The sequence below is a fragment of the Panulirus ornatus genome, chromosome 14 (assembly GCF_036320965.1).
Source record: "Panulirus ornatus isolate Po-2019 chromosome 14, ASM3632096v1, whole genome shotgun sequence".
NCBI lineage: Eukaryota > Metazoa > Arthropoda > Malacostraca > Decapoda > Palinuridae > Panulirus > Panulirus ornatus.
The window spans coordinates 8,974,801-8,998,286 of NC_092237.1; the positions used below are offsets into that span (position 1 = coordinate 8,974,801).

Consider the following 23,486-nt stretch of genomic DNA (forward strand, 5'->3'; position numbering starts at 1 on the left):
TACCACCTGTTAGTTATCTTTATAGTGAGTATAGCCTGTGCAAGATAGATAGTATTGCCTTGCAGTGGTAACGTTACCTTTTTCTCCTGTATTTTCTGTACAGTGTGACCGACCAGCTATTTGAATGTATGACTGGCATGGTTAATATAGCTCTTTGCATGAATTCTTTTATCTTTGTTATAATTATCTAAAGATTTAAAGAGAGAGCATTTTCGTGTTTCACAATAAATATGATGATGCAATTTCGATTTCCATAAACAATAAGCCCTAATACCAGGAACAAGTTTCTTCCCCTTTTCTGTGCAATGTGCAAAATTATTCTTTAGTTATATATTTGTATTTATAAAAGATGAAAATAGATTTTTACAGACTTGTCATTAACTGATGGTTTCACTCTAAAATCTATTTTGTAAGATTTTGAATTCTAAGGTGGGTTGATGAGAATGTAAAGACAGTGCTAGCTGAAATTTTGCTGAATGCTTATTTAAAAATTTTCATATAAAAAAGCTTTTCAACTTGTCATCTAATAATCATTGATGAATTTCAGATGTAAATTGAACATCCAAAATTTCAGATAAAGATAGAAAATTCAAAATTTCAGATATGAATAAAATATCCAAGGAAACATTATTATGCAATTTAAGACATCAAAACTGTTCACAGTACAAGCTATGTATATTGTTTTCAGCTAGTTTTCCAGTGGTTTGTCGCATTAGACACAGTAAAGAAAACTAAATATTATTGGCTTGAATAAGGGAGTCAGAGCATTTTTACTGTTTTTGGTAATCAATACAGATGATGATACAAAACCTTGCTCTAAGATATGGAAAATTGGTAACGACAATTTTTAAGGATCTGATTCATCCTCCCCTGCCTTTTTTTTTTTTTTTATCCCTCTTGCTATACCCTAAGTAGTATCAGGCACATATCCAGGATTTGGTCAAGGGGGTGTGAGGCAGATTAAGAAACTGCTAAGACTGATAAAAAGCTCAAAACAAGAGTGACATATAAGGACACAATTTCTCATAGAGAACTTAGCACCTTTGAGTTATTTGGATGTTACATTTGATCACTGATATTAGCCAAATTCTTGTAAAATTGAACACAGCTTTAAGTTTTGAGAGATCTGTGACCAGTCTTGAATGAAAATAGATTTGTGGTATCTGATAATATAGAATTGCTAATAGTAATAATGAAGGGAGTTTCATTCGATGAAACATATTAATATGCATTTATAGACCGAGAAAATTTAATTATAAACTCATGTTAGTGTTTTGGGAAGGTGGTGAAAATGATACTTTTGTTTCATTGGTCATCGGTGTCAATCACTGAAACAGTTGGATTTATGTAGATATACATTTATTTTTTTCCTTACAAGAGATGAAAAGGATTAGAACAGTTATAAGAATATGTTATTCATTGTTATTATAAAGTTTATTGTAAATTGTATAACCCAAGGGGGGAGGCAACTGCCTTCATTACCTTCCACTTGGATACGCCCCTGTACAGTATGTGGTCTGAGCTTGTAACTATTTTCCACAGTGATTTCCATATATTTAAACTACCTGTATAAGATGGATATATATATATATATATATATATATATATATATATATATATATATATATATATATATATATATATATATATATGTATTATTTATATGTACCAAGGAGTACCTATTATGTAGGTGGGATCAGTTTTGTGTATAAAGTTCAGTCTTTCAGTATGTAGCTAGAAGGACATGAGATAAGCCAAGCAAAACAGTATTTTCTCATTCATTGTTAATATCAATAATTACCATGTCTTCTTTTGCTATTTTTAGGGTTACCGTATTAATGGTAGTTTATACTTTATGAACCTAACCATAAGATTAAATCAAGTAGTAAAGGATGCAGAAACTAGCACTTGCAATTGTACTTGAATCATTCGGCAAACTATGATACACGTGTGATATTATTATGAGGTAATTGAAATTACACAAATCATTAAGAAAAGTTATCACTAGATTTAAGTGGAATGGCAGAAAATTGGATGGGAAGTCTCCTCCTCCACTCCTCTTTGACAATCTCACTGTCTATTTTACCAGAGTTTGTATCACCTTCTTTTCCTAATAAACGTGTTGCCAAAACTGTGTTTCTGTAAGATACCTATACATCATCTGAGGGCAGACTGCTATTATTCTGTGATACAATCTCAGGGCAAAATGTTGTTGATAAATATGTTGGGAAAATCACCTTTGGTAAGAAGGCAATGGGGATAAAGTCATGGGTGATACTGATGAAGTAAGTTTATGGCATGTGATAGTGTTTACATGTAGGCCGCATACATGGGTGGTAATTATTATAAATTTAGGAGCAACTTGTGATTACATATGGGTTGTGGGTGTACGTGGTGGTGATAGGTGTTCTAAGAGCAAGGATGATAAGGCGTGAACCAAGGAGATAGTAATGATGTGTAGGTTGACATATAGAGATTGGTGATACGCGTGATAAGGACGGGTAATGATGTGATAGATGTGTACAAGGTGTGTTGTATGGTTGAGGGAACGATTGGTGATGTGCGAGTTTGGGTCATGGATTGTGATGCGCAGGCTTACAGCTTGAGTAATGGTGAAGTTTGAGATCATGGGTAGTTGCAAATGTGGGGTAAGGGTATGAATAGTGGTGATTAATGGACTGAGAGCACTCCTAACCCCCAATAGTTAACACGACCTGCTAAATAATTAGTATTATTGACCGATACAGTGATAACAATTTGATTCACTTAATGTGTCCAGCTTCAGTGACTCCCCCTACCTTTCCCATACATATTTACTAAAAGCAAGATGAAAAGGTAAATTGGGGGAGCTTTTATTGTTTTTACAGCCCTAAAACTTACAATATGGCCAACTCTTAATCAATTGCTTAAGTTAAAAGATGTTCCAACACTTGGAATCCTCAGTGATTTAATGTAGGGAGTGTCATTAACAAATGTTACCCCTTACAATGCATGTTGTAATCATCGTCTGTGAGACGTCATGGTAAAGTTGGTGTTGATATGTTGTAGCAGCAGATTTAAGGTCCGAAATTTTTTTTTTTCATCATGTCTAACAAGTGGATAATAGTGTCATCCTTGAAGTTCTGAGTTTGGAAAGTTTGTGTTCTTAACTCTGCACATACTGGTTTGTCACCGCATGGAACAAGCAATTCTGAAACGTGAGTACATATTTGTTTAGGGATGTAAACATGTCTCCACGAGTTTACCAAGAGTTAGCCATAATCACATACTGCTAAGTCATTTTCATTTTAATCAGACGAAAAAGTACATGCACAAAATGTAGATTATGTACAGGGTATGGTAGTCTAATCAGGACATTTATTATGTGTTAACAACGGTTCGTGTTTGCTAACACATACTGGCTAAAGAACGATGAAAACTCACCAACTGATCAGCTTAAAGTCTTTAGCGCGAAAATCACCTCAACCTATATATATATATATATATATATATATATATATATATATATATATATATATATATATATATATATCTGTGTGTATATATATGTGTACATTGAGATGTATAGGTATGTATATTTGCGTGTGTGGACGTGTATGTATATACATGTGTATGTAGGTGGGTTGGGCCATTCTTTCGTCTGTTTCCTTGCGCTACCTCGCTAATGCGGGAGACAGCGACAAAGCAAAATAAATAAATATTGAAATATGCACGGGTTATGGACGTGTTCCTCATGCAAAGCGAGTATATGCATATTTACTTAAGCTGCATATATGGGTTACACAATACTGGATGAAAAGCTTAAGTTTAATCAAACAAGTGATTAAAGGGGAACTTTTGCTAAAGAAATAGGATAGCCAGGTTGAATTTACATACCAGGTGACTTATTTCAGATTGAATTTACAAACCAGGTGACTTATTTTTACAGTACGTACAGTCTTTACATTCTATTTTTTTGTGAGATCTAATTGTTCCTGGATTCCTTCAGACTGCAAAAATTGTGAGAAAGCACACAATTTGCAGAACGGGATGACTTCAGAGATACAGACAGACCCACTTAACGTACGAAAGGTTCACAAATCTAGTTTAGGAATATGGTTCTGTGATCTGCAGCAGTTTGCAAACCAACCTCCAATTAGTGAGATGCTGTTTATATGGGTGGTGGTTATCATGGAAAAAGAGATAATGTTATATGTACGATTAGGTAAGAGCCAAGGGGCGCATGAAACGCATTTTATTAGCTTCGTAATTGGCGTGAGTGGTACATGTACCTACCTCTGTATTACCCGTGAAATCGTAGAACGCGTGTAGATGACCAATTTGTATCGTTGTGTGGAAAAGAACAAGAACCTTGCCTTATCCAGCGTGACTACTTTTGTCGTAGCGAAGTTACGGGTCTGAATAATTAGGTATCAGATATTTTGTAGTTTTCATTCAGGTTAGCGAACGGTTTGTCTATTAGTCATTAACAGCTACTTGACTACCTCCGTTTATTCATAGTTATGTTTAGAAGTTTGAAAAAATTTTATCGGCTTTGTTTTTTGTCTCGTAACTAACTGAAGGCTTGGTAAGATTAAAGTTAGGAGTGGAAGCAATAGCAATGACTTGATGATAGAATGTAATCAAGTTTACAACCTTGCGTGTTAGATTTGGCACAACATAACCTACCTGTGTTAAGTCTTGCGGTTGCAAATCATCAAAACAAATCAATTAGGTAAGACCCCCCTAAAAATCACCACAGTCATTATAGAAAACGCAATAGTGGTAAACTAATGTATTGGCATTTAAAAGTCCCAAACTTTAGGACTTTTTATGACTAAAATTACCATTAGCATTTTATTTTGGTCACCGATACAACCACAGGAGAACTTACACGAATACTGAAAACAAATGCTACCCAAACGTCCTTTAACTCCACTAGTGCCTCCCAACTTGCATACACAGCTGACCAAGAACTTTAAGCCTTTACATTTTTCACTTATTAATAGAATAGAGATATTGATGGTGTGGACAGACACAAACGATAGAGTCTGCCGTACTCAACGTTCGGCAAAGGTTGGTTGAATTTGTTGTATCGGGTTTACTTCATTAAGTCTACGTTAAAAATATCTGTCATGCACAGCATAATGTAATTTTGAGAAATCTAGCATTGGATAGGTCATGCAAAGGATGATTATCTTTATATAGTCACTTAGTGGGAGGATGGAATTCTCTGTAATTAAAAAGTGAACACTTTCTCAAATAGATTGCAATATGACAATTTCTACACAATTGACGCAATCCGCGGCCCATGATAAATCATGTGTAACGTTAAACAGACCACGATTGCACATCGTTCTGTACACTGAACAGACACCTACATCCTTCTTCATAGGAAAAAATAAACTCCTCGGGTGAAATGTATGTTCTAAGTATGAGACTTGCACAACATACGAATCCCAGGGAATCATTTCCCCCAGGACCCTTTTAGCTCTGCGTTCCTTGTCCATGAATATGTTCCTCTTCTAGAATCACAGCCATGCGTCAGGTAATGGATTTCATACCTTAGCGTTAGTGTTACGGGGTCATGCATGTACTATTAGTATTTATTAGTTATTTCCAGTCATCGTCCTTTATGAATAAGGTGTTGTAGTAGATGTCCTACGTCATAGGGGAGTTGCCAACTATCACCAGCGGTCAGGAATTAAAGTGTGGTGGATGCCAACGTTTTGTGTTTTCCTTTTGAAATAGAATTTTTAACATAACTTCTTTGGCGTACCGTCAGGGGTCAGACACATGTGTATTACAGTTCACTTTACAGTCAACCCACATACACCTTGTCCCTGAGAACTCACTTTGTATGGAGTGTGATGGTATGCGTTAATATAACATTTTCTTGAATAAAGATGAACACATAGGCCATCCTTGCGGCTCATAGCATATCACTTTCGCTGTATAGTTCATATCATGTCGTATTTCTCTTTTAACACTACATTAATATATAAGAGCTTAAACAGAAATTTGAAATAGCCGGAAAATATCCATTCATATGGCTCTTAATGTCTTTATTTGTAGAAAGAAAATACCATGAAAAGTACGTATTTTGAATTTCGCGCGCCATGGCTTGAAGACAGGTCGCGCCCGAAGCGGTAGTCGAGCGCACTATATAAGGCAGACTGAGGTACCTACTGCCCTACATTTCAGTAATTACTTTCATACCACATTTTTACACCGAATACACCTTCCATACCCGACTCATATGCACTATGAAAGTGCTGTAGCGTAAAACTATGACACATTCAGTTCCCCAATAGCTCGGCGATGTAGAGCTTGCCTCCCCTGGTCTGGTGCCTTGACTCGGCGCCCTACTTTCGAGGTCCACTTTTTGGCGTCCGACGCGGGAAACTCTCGCCTGGACAACCGCCAGCGCTCCGCCGGCCACTCACCCAGCATAATGGTGGCTCATCCTCGTCAGTTGTTTTATGTTGCTAAGTTCAGCTAACGTAACTCTACGGCGATTTGATATTGTTATGCCTGTAAATGAAGCTTTCCTTTTCACTGATACTCATAAACTTTGTAAACATTACCCACTGGGCATTTTTCGTGGTTCTTGGTTAAAAAGAAACGTTTTACAAGCATGAATGTAAAAAAGTTGCAGTAATCTAGTAGATCATACTTTATTTCGAGAGATGAATAAGTTTATATGGGAAGAATGGTACGGTAAAGATGTCTGTAGCTAGCTAAGTGCCCTACAAATGTACTAGGAGCTGCTGAAATTGTTTTCAGGGGAAATGAACGATAAAGAATAGGCAGTATAGGCTATTCAATGAACGGAAGAGGCACGAGTGTACGTCGTAGGGTGAACGAACGTTCAGTAGTTCTGTGCGTTCCCACCAGGGCGATTAAGGTTTGTGGTTTCCTGGCGACCATGACATGGGGCTTGACCAAACGGCCCTACCGCTAATCTGCTTCAGACCTTCCTGTTATTGTTAACCTAAGTGGGGTAATCACCGTCTACCGTCCCATTACACATAAATGGAGACGAAGAACATTCTTGCCGCGCAAGCAATGTGTACAAACCAAGCAGAAATTTCTGAGCAATATAAATGAAAATTGTAATTTTATGATGAAATGTCTTGGTTTATTTTAAGTAATGTATTATTCATTGCAGTAGGAAATGCAACGAAAGGAAGTATTGTACCTACGGTAATCGTTGGTATCTGCCAATGAGAGGATGATCCTCTCGTATTTTGAAAAGATAATTAGTTATTGTATTTGAAAGCACAATTTATATGAAATACAGGTAAAAAGATTAATATTTTATTAGATGTAAAGCATAAGTAGTTCCTCTACCGTACGTCTTAATATATTGGATTGTAATCATTTTTAGAAACTAGTTGTGTAGCAAGTAGGACGTTCGTCATCTCGCTTCTTCACAAATCACAGAAATCTTCCCAGTTGAAAGTAATTGCACGTAATCTGTCTACAATAATCAGACGACCTAATTTACCAAAATCATTTCAGGATACTCGATAAAATGGACCCTGAAATACAGGACTGGAACAGTGATTCTGGTATAATGTCACCGCTAATGCTACAAATGAATTTCATCCAGTTTATGAACAGTTTAGCTTCGCTTCATGGAAGTGAGCGGCAAAACCGCATCAACCACAGATATGGAGGTTATATTGCTCTTTATTTCACATTGGTTTTAAAGAAATCTCATTCAGGAGCTTTTTTTTTTTTTTTGGACGTTGAGGGAAGGATAAAGCTGTTAGATTAGAGAATTCGTGTTGAAAAACCGCATGCTCTTTGAACGAGGCATAAAGATCATTATCAAACCCAGGTCTTGCAGCTGCCGAATGTAGGTATGTGGCCAAATTTTGCGGTGAAGACAGCGACCCTGATGGTATTTGCCGACTCGGCAGCCTAGGTAAAACAACGTGGTAGTGTCATCTTGAATGAACAACAGCGGTCTTACTGGCTAATCGGGCAGGTCTTGCTTGCTCTTGTGTTTTTGAACATGATCGAGAGTCGCTCGGCAGCCGTGAGTGAGAAGTTGATTGGTGAGGGCGGGGTAATTAGCGCATAATGGAGAATGGTGGACTCCTAGGATGCAGCAAGAAACGATTATTACGGTAACTTGGATGGCGTAGCTTCTCTGTATTTTCCATGGCATTCCGTTTGGGGGATATTCATGGAAACTGGGTCTGTAAGATTACTCACCTCGATAATAGGATAATAGGATGATAATTGTGTTGATGTTTGGCTAGCCAACCTTGGGGATGAGACGGAAACATTCACTGCTAGACACTCACCGCCAAACACTGGGGATGAAGTCAGCGGGTGTCGCGGAGGAGGAAGCACTGCGCTCCCTGGGACCGGCCCTGATCTGATGACCTTGCAAGGTCTCCTCTCCCTCGACATGTAAACGAGAGAACTCAGCGACGCGATACTGTTCAGGGACTTCATTATAAGTTACTTAGTCGAACGGATGGATGTTCTCACCAGGTCGTGTGATTAGGATGATAAAGATGGGCTGGAGTTTGCTTCATCGCCTTTGGTTGAGGCAAAAGGGAACATGGGGCGGAGCAGTACAGACCCACCCACCCACACACACACACACACGCACACACACACACACGCACGCACACACACACGCAGTCGGTCACCTCAGTGTGTGTGTGCGGGTTAGGTTCGTGGACTGGTGAGGGCGGGAGGTTAGTGGCCGGGCTACTGGGCCACGTCTGGTCTGGGAAGGCTTGACCTGGTACCACCACCGGCTGAACACCAGTAGTGTAACCACATCCACAGTACAAGGCCTAGGGAAAAGTACCCAGCCTGGCAGACTGAAGTGTGTTTGTCTCAATCTGTCGTATATATATATATATATATATATATATATATATATATATATATATATATATATATATATATATATATATATATATATATATATATATATGACACTAAACAACGATCCCACAACCCAGTCTCGAACTGCATTCCACTAGTCTTATACAACCATCTGAAACTGCACTTCCTAGACAAACACGAGTCAAACTTTCGCGTGTGCACTCTGGACGCAACCCATTTCTTCAGCATAACAAACATCGATTCATCACATCACAGGATCCCTTTTGCCTAAGACCCAACTTACCTCGCTGGAGACACCTTAATACCTGCTCCTGAAATTACCTTGCCCAAAAGAAGACACTCACATCGTCACACTTCGTGATTTATTGACGTGGATGACTTCCAGAGCGCTGCAGATGCCTCATTAACAAAAGTCCTGGGGGTTTTAAGGTGCAAGGTATATAATATTTCTAATGTCGGCTTTACCAGGAGGAGCTTTGCTCTGGAAATACCAACAATTTTGCACGGTAAAACTTTTGTTGGCAAGGTAATTTTACCATCGATAAGTTCAAGGTTTTACATATGGGCTGTGAAAACAAAACATCAGACGAAAGTATGAACTATGGCTCCCAGCTACACGTGCCCCTACCTTAAGTACTGGGTTCTTCTTTGGTCAGCATAGAGTATAACAGACCAGTTACTAAGATTATTCTTGGTCTGAGAAGCGAGTGCTATGAAAACGGTTTAGACGACCTTAAGGTGGCCTAAGAAGAAGAAAGGTATATGTTAAAGGCAATTGAAAATGATCAAATCCTTCGACAACCTTCATGTAAGATTTTTTTGTTTTGTTTTGTTAAAGAGATAAGATCAGTCCAATTTCACTTGTGGTAAATATGTGCGGACTCATGAGAAAGCGTTTTATTCCTAAAAAAGGCAAGTTATTAATCTTCAGCAGGATGGTTAACATGTGGAATGACAAGCTAACAAGATCAGCTGAAGGCAACGCCATTCATAAGTTCTACTGATAAACAGACTTGACTTATGTTACCGCTTCAGGCCCATGACTGACGTAATTTGTGCCTCCGGAGTTATAAGAAAAAAAAACTTAGGCATTTTTTTTCCGCTTTTTTCCCCTTCACACTAAACTCATGTTTATTATCTGTTCTACAACACATGTAGGCTCGGAAGATGCTAATGGCCTGTTGTCCTTAGCTTTATTGATATTCCTTTTGTATCTACTGGGAATCGTAAATATTTTCTGTCGATTTATGATGGAGTGTGAGTCACGTTTCTCCCCAAATATTTCCCTCCAGAATTAAGTCTCCTCCAGTATGTCCCCTCCATGAATGTGTCCCCTCCTTCTTGAGCGTGTATTTCTTCTCCTTAAGAATGTTCGTTGGCGAGTGGCCGCTCTCTGTCTCCACACGAAATTGAGATTGATTTATTTTGTGTACATGTAAAATGCGTTGACGAAAACAACCGGGTGCTATCTTATTTTATCTTTTATATTAAATTCACGGAGAATAGAAGACGTTAAAACATCAGACACATCTTAAGTGTTTTAAAAGACGTAAGAATCGTTTAATTTCTAGGCTGTGTGGCTTGCTGGTTACGCTCGCTCGGGGGCCTCGCCACAAGCTTTCTTCATCGGCTATACAGTCACGCCTTCACCATAAACATCAAAACATTACGTGCCTGATGTATTCCGAAGCATTTATAGATTCATCGTTAATTATGCAATTGTATTCACTCCTTGATAATGGTGAAAATGACTTATGCAAGCGGTAATAGTAAAGTGTTTACGCGTCATTATATCTGCCGTGATTGTTTAATGTTTTACTCTAAGACGGTACTAACGATATAGTAACGACAGAGAAAGAGTTTGAGTTTGATGATGTTTGGCGTATTTAAGTGTAGGCGGAAAGCGGGTAGCTGGCAACATTCATGGAGGGGTCTCGGGCGACGCTCTGTACCAGTCACAGACGAGGCTTGCACGCGAGACATAGGGCTTCGCTGCACTTCATGGCCATTAGTGGAATATGTACAGCGTCTTTGATCTCCTAGTGTACTTTCCGTGTGTTGTTCATGCCCCGTTCGTTCACGAAGAGCGTCTAGACAACCCCGGCCAGCCAGCCACGATGGTTGAACTAGCCCAGACGAGGCTGTGCTAGGAAAATGTGCCAGTGTGTCAGCGAAGGCATGGTCAGGTCAGAAAGGAAACCTGATTATTGAGATTCGAAGTGTGGAGGTATTATATATATATATTTTTCTCTGTGGGGCGTGGAGTTGACATTGCCACGAGTAAGAAGACTTAATGCACCTTATGATGATCACAGGAAAGTTCTCGGTGGAACTGAGATTACGTTCCATGATAGTTTAGCAGTGTTTTGATGACAAAGTGTTTGCCGAGATACTAAGCACAGGGTCATTTGGTGTAATATCGAATTTGCCGCAAGGGCGAGTTCTCTACATCTTTAATTACAAGTGAAGAATGCAAGAGAGGAAGTGATAGCGGGGTCTACAGCGTCATGACCACCCCGATATACCGTCTTCTCCCAGCACTGTCCGTAAGTTGAGGTCGGGTCCAGGTGACATTCCTCCCCCCACAGCCCTCCCCCACCACAACACCTATATATATATATATATATATATATATATATATATATATATATATATATATATATATATATATATATATATATATACACACACACACACACACACCCATGTATTTTATAGCCCCTGTAAAATGCTCCCATAGATATATATAAAGCTATTCTAAACCTGTTTTTTTTGGGGGAAATGTCTTAGTTATGAATTCCATATTTCTTTCTCATATCGTAACTGTAAAAGACAAAGCAGTGAGGTATCCTGGATTTGGGATGTTATACTTCTACATCTGACCTGGATAGCCAGGAGCACGTAAAGGAAAAGTCTCCAACAGTGACTCACGGAAACTTGAAGAATGTGCGCCCAAAAAATGATTGGTGTCGCTCAACCTGAGGAAGAATAATGACACCCAGGCGTTTTTTGTTTTTTTTTCTTTCTGCCTCACAGTTAGTTCCTTGTGAATGTAGGTTGGAACGTTATCCTGTCCTGCTTCGAACCAGTCAGTTTTCTGTAACTTTAAGTATTGCTGAACTGGGGCGAGATGGTGTTAAAGGTGGGAAAAGATCCGGTCAAATAAGGTGAATATTTCTTTTAGAAGCGCTCGCGATATCATCCCGGTCGTTGACCTTTGAGTTTGATTGTGTATTGTTTGGCAGGACTTGATTGGAACGGTGACCATGTTGAAAAAAGTAAAATTGTTAGAAAGGTAATCTTGAGTAATCAGTAAGATAATCTTAAGTAATCAGTAAGATAATCTTGAGTAATCAATATTTTTTTTTTACTTTAGAGTAGTGTGGCATATAACTGGCGACTATATCTTTTTTGCTTTACGCATATGCTTGTCTTAGTAATCCATAGATGCATAAACTGGATCACCACATCAAGGTGTCTATAAACCGTATGGGAACGCGTTGATATACATATAAACAAAGACTAAACCCACTTTGGAGACGAGAGCCGTTAGCAGATAGTGATCCTAAGAAGGTTGGCCAGAGTACAGACTGTGCCATGAATGTGGATACAGACGACTATGACCCAAGGCTGAATTGGCGTTTGCTACTCTGCATAACTTTATCCCCACACGATAACCCATAATATAGGAAATTTGCTAAGTAAGAGTCGGTTTTAAGTGATTCGTAAATGTAGTCCGGTTAACAGATGTAAAAACGTACTTGAGTGGAGTTAATTGCGTTTGTTTAGGGTTATCTAATGAACGTCAGTGTAAGAACGTGTTGGTAGCACTGTAAGGAATCATGCAGCCCGTTCTTCCGCGCAGCGTTGGTAGTACTGGAAGCGAAATCGGGGTTAGTGGGGTGGGACACCCGTTGGCGGCGCCTGTCCCTTTCCCTGTACCCGGCTTTGGCTTCGTCTTTGTATTTTTGTTTCTCCGTGCGTTATATATTCCGTCTATTAATTTCTGAATATCATATGGTATTTTAGACTCCCGTACCTCTCATAGAGTTGGTAAAAGACATTATGGTTTGTACAGAGGCAGAAAGAAGTTGGATATTGGCTAGGCTAAGACCGGTTTCACTTTTTCAAGGAAGCCTTCTGAGCTGTCCCGTTATAGGACTTTTACTCCCTGGGCCTCAGGTGTAGTACATACCCTCGTGAATACCATATTGCTATAGATTGTTAGTATGACGCCCATCGGCTTTGTAGTTTGGAGGTGATGCGAACAATGATCTGAAAGATATGATTTATGGGAATGTTGAACGACGACGGATCAGGCTGGAACCTCCTCACAAATTGAGCCCTTCTCGCGGAAGAGAAAGTTTGTTCTGACGCCCCAAAATAGAAAGTTTGAGCAATGGCGCCGATGGCGATGAGAGGTGATTATTATGATGGTATCAGTTTGTGATACAGCGCTCTTAGTGATATGAAATCGCTACCTTCATCTCGTCCAAATTATAACTTATCATTTAACTTAATGGTAGGTGTACACGAATTTTGTCAACTAATGCATGTTATTGGAAACAAGTACTCATATTACTATTGTTTTCATGATTTCTGAATTGTCTGTTTTTGCGTCCAACGCAAGTTAATTCCATAGGGGAGTGGTATGGTTAGCTATCAAGCCAGCCATGAAGTTGTACAGTGAAACAATGTCGGTGGGCTTACGTAGGGTGAAATGACTGTTGTTTGGAAATTCAATATTTGTACTATGCTGTAGTACTTAGAAACCCTCCTGGACTGCAGCAATAGCAGAAAGATGTTAGATATTTCGATGGAAACGTCTTTTTTTTTTCATAGTCACTAATTTCCTCCATTAGATTATTATGATTTGAAATCATTGATCACGGTGATGCATCATTCTACTTTGATACACTTGGGTATATGAGTAGTAGGGTAATTGTGGTGTTTGGTGGTCAGTGGGTATATGAGTAGTAGGGTAATTGTGGTGTTTGGAGGTCAGTGTGGTGGCCTACAACAAATCTTGTTCATTAAGCTATTCTGATAATAATATATTTATAAGGACACACTGAGGCACATAGGGCTGACAAGGTCATGATGCTGCAACCTCATATGAGGGGCCAGGTAGGAAGTTTTGCTATCGTAGAGTTTGTTCACAAGAGCTTTGGGTGTCGAGAGGAAGAAGGTGTGATAAAATACAGGAGGAACAAATGATAACACAGTAAAACCTGAAATTAGAAGAAGAAAAAAAAACATGGACGTTGTATTTAGTATTTGTATTTAGTATTTCCCGTTTGTTCGTCGCCTCGGAAGATGGATAACATATCGCCTCGGAAGATGAGTCATCAGAGGAGTTGCCAGGTGATGATGCCTGTAGGTCGGCACGGGGAGGTACGACCTGAAACTTTCAGAACTCGTTGCTTCCTGCTGTACATATAAACAAAGCATCGCAAACTCTCTCGCAGAACGTCAGTTCTTTCACCGTAACTTTATGGAAACATTGCCTGAATGTCCAGTAGAAAAATGATACGTTGTTGCCACGGGCAAGTTTATTTTATTTATATACAGTGCCGTGGCAGGAAATGGTGTTTCAACACGTAGAAGTGTTGGAAATTTTGACCATAATAGACTTTGAGGTAATTAGCGAAGGTGATAACTCCATTGATATCGTAGATGGGCTGTGGAGCCTATGAACAGTTTACCATGTCTCGATCTTTGGATCACCGTTGTCAGCTGGGATCCTCTTCCTCCATCCGTAGCAGAGTTAACTTTACCTCAGTTTAAGTGAAGTTAGAGGGGAAAACACACCCATGTAGTGACCCTGCTTGGCAACTTACCAACCTCAGTTTTTCGTGAAGAACCGCAACAGTTCCTGGAGTTTATTTTAAAAAAAAGACGACTTCGTGTGTTGAGTACATTCATACTTGTACTCTCTCTCTCTCTCTCTCTCTCTCTCTCTCTCTCTCTCTCTCTCTCTCTCTCTCTCTCTCTCCCAAGACTGATGCATTAGCGCAGCTGTAAAGTCAACAGGTGGGTAAAGATACACGTATTGAAACCAGATAACGAATTTCTGTTTTTTTTCAAAATGTTACAATAGAGACTGTAGCTAATATCAAATGTAGGCAATTATTATTATTTTTTTTTTTTCATTTGTCATCCAGAATCCCGTATTGTTTCAAAAGGGGACAGTTTAGCATCGTGTCAGCCATGATAACACCTCCTCCTTCACCTTTATGATAAGTACGAACACCTTGCCTAGTAAGTGAAAGTAGGCCAGGTACAGAGAGCCACTCCCGAACCCAGGTCCCCGGGAGACGGCATTTAAACCACCAAGTGAGTAAAGGACGCCTGCGACGGAAACATCACGAGGTCGTGAAAGTAGGAAGGTATAGGTTTGTGGGCGCGGCGCCGCTGCTGACGTAAGAGGAGAAAGTTTTAGGGGTGGGGGGGTGAGGGTTGTCGTGTGGGTATACAGCCCGCTACCATTGATTGTCCCCGCTCCCCATCCCCCTTAGGTTTTCCAAGTCCTAATGAGGTCTCATGGCACGTGTGTAAGAAACCCCGAGTCTCGCCCGTGGTTTCAGGGCCTACAGTCTTCCCCCGGGTGTAGTAGGTAGGGTCAGGCTCGGCTGCCCGAGGAGGCTACGTTCCAGGTTGCTTCCGCCGGCGAGCAACTGACCCAACTGTCTCTCTGCCATTTGTGATGCTGGCCAGGAAATAGGTACGAGTTTATATATATATATATATATATATATATATATATATATATATATATATATATATATATATCCCTGGGGATAGGGGTGAAAGAATACTTCCCACGATTTCCTGCGTGTCGAAGGCGACTAAAAGGGAAGGGAACCCCCGGGAGCTGGAAATTCTCCCCTCTGATGTGAGCATCATTCCCCATGATTGCTATCTTCCTAAAAAGAAAGACGTTAGTCGAAGGTCACTTCATTGATTTAACCTCAACTTCCCAGGTCTTATCAAACGCCTAGCTAGGTCCACGTCCCTAACGATTCCCCATAGTTTCACTTCACGTCCCGCCGATACTCTAGGACCCAGGCTAGACCATGACTCAGACCCATGAACCCATCCAAATACCCAGTTTTATTGCTCTTACATTCTCAAGTCTCTGGTAGTCGGATAATTAATGTAACCATCACTACTTGGGCGGATGTGTGTGTGTGTGTGTGTGTGTGTGTGTGTATGGGAGGGGAGTTACCGCCAACTCGGACACACTGGTTACTACCGTCCCACATGGGACGCCCTTACCCCCACACAAGCCCTTTCCCATCCGGTGATAAGCTGTTACCGTTCCATCCATAAGTGTCGAGTGAAAGCCGTATTATTGTTCTGCACTTGTTGCAACACGTAACTCATGCTCCATTTGGCTCATGGGGAAAAAAGCTATATATATATATATATATATATATATATATATATATATATATATATATATATATATATATATATATATATTTCTTCTTTTCTTTCAAACTATTCGCCATTTCCCGCATTAGCGAGGTAGCGTTAAGAACAGAGGACTGGGCCTTGAGGGAATACCCTCACCTGGCCCAATTCTCTGTTCCTTCTTTTGGAAAATTAAAAAAAAAACGAGAGGGGAGGATTTCCAGCCCCCCGCTCCCTCCCCTTTTAGTCGCCTTCTACGACACGCAGGGAATACGTGGGAAGTATTCTTTCTCCCCTATCCCCAGGGATATATATATATATATATATATATATATATATATATATATATATATATATATATATATATATATATATATATTCATATAGATTTATAATACGTACAGTTGTTGAAGTTGTTGAAATTGGATATATTGTAACAGCAGATATGTTAGCAGAAATCGGAATCTGTTATGAACTTATTATATGTTAACATTAAGAATTAGGCATTTTTACTTGTTGCGCGTCGTCACACTTAAGTTTATCACAAAGGATTTCCGTTACATTTGACATTTTTTTATTCTTCCAGTTGTTCAGAATATTACTTTTATTTTGTATTTAGAAAAAAAAATGAAAATATTAGCCTTACCTTAAACGCAGAAAACGAATGACATTAGAATCGTAGTTAACGTATTTCCAGATGTTTGTGGGTGAAAAAAAAATGGTCACATTGATTAATACTTACCGATATGTACTATTTAAAGTTGCTGCACTTCTGTCAGAGCGTTCGTATCATAGCTCATACGCTAATATACTCACAGGGTTGATATTGGAGGGTCGGTAGGAAATACAGCCCAATGCGACTGTGGTAATCAAATTCCATCGCTGGCTAGGCTTCTGGAAGGTGTGTCGGAAGGGAGTAACTGTGTCACAGATTTCAGCAGTGGAGTTATTTCTATTTCTGTAAGAACGCAGGCACCACAGACGAATATTTCTAGCTTGTCTGAATGCTCACACTGTACTTTGATATCCTTTTACATTTAAATGTGGCTGTAGCAAAGTCCTCCTTATGTTCATGCTCGTCAAAAGAAACTGCGTAGGAATAATCATTTACTGATTGATGGTTAACATGAAGTTGCACGGAACAGATGAATAAATCGAAAGACGAATTAAAGCGAAGGTAGATTAAGTCGATGTAGATTAATGATTATAGTCACATAATCTTGATTAACGTTGGAGATTATTAGAATTGCACATCTCTGGCTAACCTCTGAGTGCAATATCATTATAATGAACATGCACATCACAGGCTGTTTTAAGGTGCGTGAATATAAGAATGGAGCATTTGTAACTTTCACTGTAGAGTTCACCTCGTCCACACAGCTCCGGGAGGGCTCCTGTGCTCCACATGACGTCATGGTAGACTGTGTCCCTTCACTCTTGACATGTCGGTGTTTCACCCTGACAGGTACCCGGATACATGACCTCATACATGACCTCCAGACCCGGATGTATTTTTACATTCACTTTTTCTTTTTTTTTTTTAGTTCACTCTGAGAATGGCCTTTCTCCCTTAACTCAGCACTCTGTGCATCTTTTCCGCTTTTGATTCGATCGTTTTCTACCATCATATTCTCCCCACTTTCATGATTTTTTTTTTTTTTACCTCGCCGTTTTAAGTTTATTAACCTAAAGCCTCATGAGCTTTCGCACCCTTCTTTAATTCCAAAACATGATTCTCTCTCTCTCTCTCTCTCTCTCTCTCTCTCTCTCTCTCTCTCTCTCTCTCTCTCTCTCTCTCTCTCTCTATTTCCTTTCGTACCTCAGCCAGTTCTCGATCTCCTCCCCTGATCGTTTCCTCAGTAATATTTCGATTTCTGCCTCGCTCTCCCCTCTTGTTCTCTCTAACCTCAGCTCTCGATTGACTTTCTGTTTTCTCCAGCGTAAGCATTGTTGATATATATTCTCTTCAGTCTCGGGACCAATAGACCCCCCCAACCCCCACCCCAAACACCTCCTACTCTCTTCAAACCTCAGCACTTTCGATTTCCGCCTTGTGCTTTTCCTTTAGTACTGCCGACCTCCACTATTCATCATCCCTCAGGACTCTCGATCTCCCTTCGGTTCTCTCCGACCTCAGGACTCTTTGGATCACCCTGGTCTCTCTGACCACAGGTATCAGTCGAACCTACCGGTACTTCTACCTCAACACTGGATTTCTTATTCTTCTTTGGCCTCTTGTTCTCCCATACAAGCACTCTCGATTTTCAACCTCCACTCGTATCTTAGCACTCACTCCATCCATCTCCTCTTACCTAAGTCAGTAGTCTCCATCTCCTACCAGTTCTCTTGTGTTAGCACTCGACTTTACTCAGTAGCACTCTAATTTGCTCCTGCTTTTTTTCCTTTTTTTTCTTTTTCAATGTCTCTCATTTGGTCTCCAACCTCAGCGTGTGCCACTTGTCATCGGCATACTCGATCATACCCGGGGTTCTTCTCTCTTAACATCAGCATTCTCCATCTCCCACTTGTTCCCTCATTTTCTCACATCCATGTTCTGTCACAGCGATGGACCTCCTACCTCCTTCTTCTCTTGCCTCAGGACTTAGGTCCACATTCCTTCCATCCTGTATATATATACTCGGTGTCCGTCTTGCTACCCATTTGGCCACATCCTTCCCCGCTTGTGGTCACTTTGCCTGTCCACGTCCGCTCCCAGCTGGCCCACTCAAACCGACTTAAGAACATGGGTCCTCCCCAACGATGCCTGTTAAACAACACAGATTTAGAAAAGAAAATTAAAAGGCTTACCTGCCTAATCGACTTTTTGTTTCTTGAACATTCCATTTATTTAATTTTTTTTTCATATCGTAGTATTTGGAAGAGGAAATCTTACTTTCTTTTAATCTAGATTTTTGTTTTACATTGACATAGTGTTGTACTAGAATGATGGAGTCTGATCCCCCTCCCTTGGTGTGAGTTCGTCCTCCTCACGAAGGTCAGTGACCCCCTCAGCTCTCCGCACCTCACCCTGCTGGGTGAGACCATGGCCCAAGTCCACTTCCAGGCTGTAGTATCTCGCTCTCGCTATATATATATATATATATATATATATATATATATATATATATATATATATATATATATATATATGAATTGTTTAGTTTTGTCTTTGCGTTGCTATACTACTTCTGATGTAGTGCCTGTGTATTATTCTTCTGTCATACTGATATATATATATATATATATATATATATATATATATATATATATATATATATCTTTTCTTTCATACTATTCGCCATTTCCTGCATTAGTAAGGTATATATATATATATATATATATATATATATATATATATATATATATATATATATATATATATATATATATATATATACTTCAGCTGATGGGTACGTGCAGAACCTGTCGTAGGCTATCCATTAATGTGATGTTCATAGCTGTACATGTAAAACGCCACCCTTGCTGTAGTAGTGTCGTTCTGGTATGCAGCAGTCTTTGCGAAGCTCCTTCCTGACGATACGACTAAATGCACAACAGTAGAACGAAGGAGCGGGCCAAAGTACAGCTGCCAGAGTAACTACTTTGATAATTACAGGTCAGGTGTCTGTGAATCTCACGTTCATTCCTGGCAAGACGATGCAGACGACTTTAAAATTGTTGATAATTGAAAATTGAGGTAACCCTTGACTGTTAGGGGAAGATGGGTGAGATTTTCATAGGTTCAGTTGAGTTTCACGAAGAGTTGCACTTCTAAAATTCACAACTGATCGCGCGATAACTGTATGAAGTGGGGAGGGCGATGAAGATCAGGGAAATTTTATTTTTATGTTAATAGCGTTATAATGAATTCAAGAGTATGTGAAACGCTTCTAGAAAACAACATAGCCTGTGAAAATCTCGGGTAGATTCACCCCAGCAGCCGAGGATTACCTTAAAATTTCGATACATGAACATTAGTGTCTATTTGCGGTCCCGCCCCTGGGGACCGGACGGAATGACTTGCAGTTAGTTGCTAATTTCGACTACCGTCTTGTCTATTCTCTTCCTCATTGCCTTCTCTCGTTGTCTCTTTACTTCTTTCCCCACTTGTTCTCTTATCTACTACTTCTTTCCCCCTGGCCATTTATGAGAGAGTACTTGACCCGAACGCCTGTTGGACATGTCTGGCTGCCGCCTGTTCCGAAAGCTGACCTTACAAGAAGAGAGCCCGGCCCGGCCAGTGGTGGGTGGTTGGGCTGGGAAGGGAGGATGGGTGGAGTGGAGGCAGTGAAAGCGGCGGTGGTGGCCTCCAGCATTGGATGGTGGGATGCAGGTCACGCTGCCCAACAGTGGTTGACCTGTGTGATGGTAATTTAGTTCACTCCGCCAGAATAAAAGGCTGTCGCTCGTTTTCCGTGTATATGAAAGGAAGATTGGGGTGGATCTCACTTGTCTCTCTCGCCCGGCATGTTTTTTTTTGTTAATATGATTGTGTCGTGTGGAGGGAGGGAACAAGTGGCATGTGGGCGTTCCCAAAGAGGTGTAGGAAGTTAGCCGCTGGTGGACCTCTCTTTGATGGTCTCGTGTAGAAACTTTTCAGTAGAGTTCACACACACACACACACACACACACACACACATACATTCAAAATAACCATGATGTGCTTTCTTTATCAGTAGATAGATAAATTTAGAAGAGCTTTCTTGAGTAACTGAAGCTGCCATGTGTAAGAGCGAAGAGCATGCGCACCCCAGCCTGTCTGTGATGCATAGGTGTGAACTGTAAGACGTTTCCCTACCCCGTACTGGCAGTCTGACGTCCACATAGGCAATCTTTATCTTAGTGTGAGTGAAGGGCACATAGCTAGAAGTAGGTGGAGGCAACACTCTTCGAGACAGTCATATGTTTCAACAATAACATTGTAGTAATTGAGGCCGATAACAGTTGATCGAATATCGTGTCAATGACGAGATCATCTGCTGGGAAGCGGTATGCGAAATATCTACTAAGAATAGGTGGAAACTATGAATAATAATTTTTTTACGTGTGGTAATTTTTTTTTTGTCAGAAAAGTACAAGGAAAAGTTAGGCCCGTTACATCCTTATCTTGCGCAAGTTCAACACGTTTTTCACACAAGGAATATTTGTATAATTATTTGCTTTTGTTTGAAGTCCATTGTCATCTGAATTTCAACATACTCTCAGAAGATTTTTTGCTCTGGTAAACATTATGAAAGAAGTTTCCCAACGCGTATCTTCCGACATGAACCAGGTACAGTTAGATTGTCTTGTGATTATTTCTGAACACATAATCCGTGGATATCCTCTGTCAGTGCTGTAGTTTATGAAGGTTTATCCCTCACACCAGTGACGAAACACCTTTGATTAACAAGATATATCCAGTAATACTCAAAGTGAAAATATGGCTTTACACTGTATCTTATGTTCCCTTTTCCCATCTTCTTGTGCCAGACCTTCCTGTGTCCACGCCCACCCAGCTAACATCGGTTTCAAGAGCCTTTTCCGCGATATATATACCACCGGTGTCTCTCCTCGTAGCGGATCCATGTTGAATAACTCGTGGGAGAGGGATAGGCCCTTCACCTAGCAAGGGTATATATATATATATATATATATATATATATATATAAAAGAATCACAATTTTGCGCGTGATCAAGATATTCCTATGAGTCCACGGGGAAAATGAAACAAGATAACACTTACCGTGTTTCATTTTCCCCGTGGACTTATAGGAATATATATATATATATATATATATATATATATATATATATATATATATATATATATATATATATATATATATATATATGAGAGAGCGAGCGAGAATGGGGGGGGGGGGGGGAGTTAGCCAGGGAAAGTAAAGTGGGGAGGAACACACGCAGCCAAGCCTGCACTACCTCACTACCAGCACCATCTGTTGGGGATACGCGCTATCAGCAGGTGACTCGACCTCTTCGACCAGTCATCGACACCTCTGTGATGTTATTGTGGTTTCACTTTGTAAGTCCACCACTGCCTTCTTATTTACAGAGTATGAATTGTTCTTTACTTTGGAATTTTTGTTGGTGTACTGCAGGAAGCATGGGCGTTTTCTGGATTCAGTAAGACTTCATATTTTATTATGCAGACTTTCAACTATTAGCAGATCTTATCTATTAGATATATTGCTACTTTTCCTATTGATATTTCCCCTCAGGATGATGAATTCTTAAACTGTTTGTTATTAAGTTCTGTGGAACATTTAATGTGAACACCATACAAATAACAGATGCTGTCGCTGTCAACCTTAGTATGTGTATTTGTATTTTAATCAGAATGCAAGTTTAATAGAAAAGCGAAAGGTAATTAATGTGAGGATGTCAGGTGTGGCGGTCACTTTAGGCGTTTTACGTTTGATTTTGTAAGGGTTCAAATGGGGAGCAGATGACGGTCACCATACATAATTGAGATGGGAGGTTGTTTACCTTTGATCCATTCTATGTAAATGGGAGTAGACGCCATTCACGTTGTCTACAAGCTGTTAAGTTCCCATAAACTTGCTATTTTCTTAGTTTCAACGAATTGATTCTTATTAATCTCAATATAATTTGTATGACTCTTCAACAGAAATTAGTTAGCGCCTTGACGCAGCTCACAGACACCAGACGTGTTGAACGTGAGTGACTTTATCATTTTCAATACAGAACTATTTGTTAAACGTCTGCCAATAATTAAAAGAATGGAAGGTAAGCTTACTTTCGGCCTCACACTCATCAGTATTGGTTTTCTTCTTCTTCTTCTTCTTCTTCTTCTTCTTATTATTATTATTATTATTATTATTATTATTATTGTTGTTGTTGTTGTTGTTATTATTATTTTACGGAAAACGGTTAAGTGGAAACACTCACTGCTCAATCGAAAATGTGCATGTGATTTTGTTGATAGGTGGCTGTGATTAATTTCACATGAACTCTTTTTTTACACTAATGGTATCGGATACTGAATGCCTTTGTGGACGAAGTGATAAGCACCCATGAAACTAGTTGAGTGAGTCAGGATTATTTATATATATATATATATATATATATATATATATATATATATATATATATATATATATATATATATATATAGTGCCATTGGAAAAACTGAGTGGTAGAAAGCGAAGTGATGCAGGTTAAAATGTGTAATCATATTTAAATGAAATTAC

The 23,486-nt window shown here is 39.6% G+C and overlaps 1 protein-coding gene across 3 annotated transcripts in view; it reads left to right on the forward strand.

Annotated features, from left to right (window-relative positions):
• Window positions 1-3,066: 3,066 nt before the first annotated feature.
• LOC139753286 (uncharacterized) overlaps window positions 3,067-23,486 on the forward strand; it is a 44,851-nt gene continuing 24,431 nt past the window's right edge. Inside the window, exon 1 of one of the 3 annotated variants that reach the window (XM_071669567.1) lies at window positions 3,067-3,197. Coding sequence is in view for 2 of the 3 variants with exons in the window: in XM_071669564.1 (XP_071525665.1) it covers window positions 11,364-11,402 (39 nt within the window). In the remaining variant the exon portion in view is untranslated. Of the gene's footprint in view, window positions 3,198-10,799; window positions 11,403-22,165; window positions 22,298-23,486 lie in introns of those variants that run through there. The other 2 variants (XM_071669564.1, XM_071669565.1) reach the window with 2 other exon arrangements.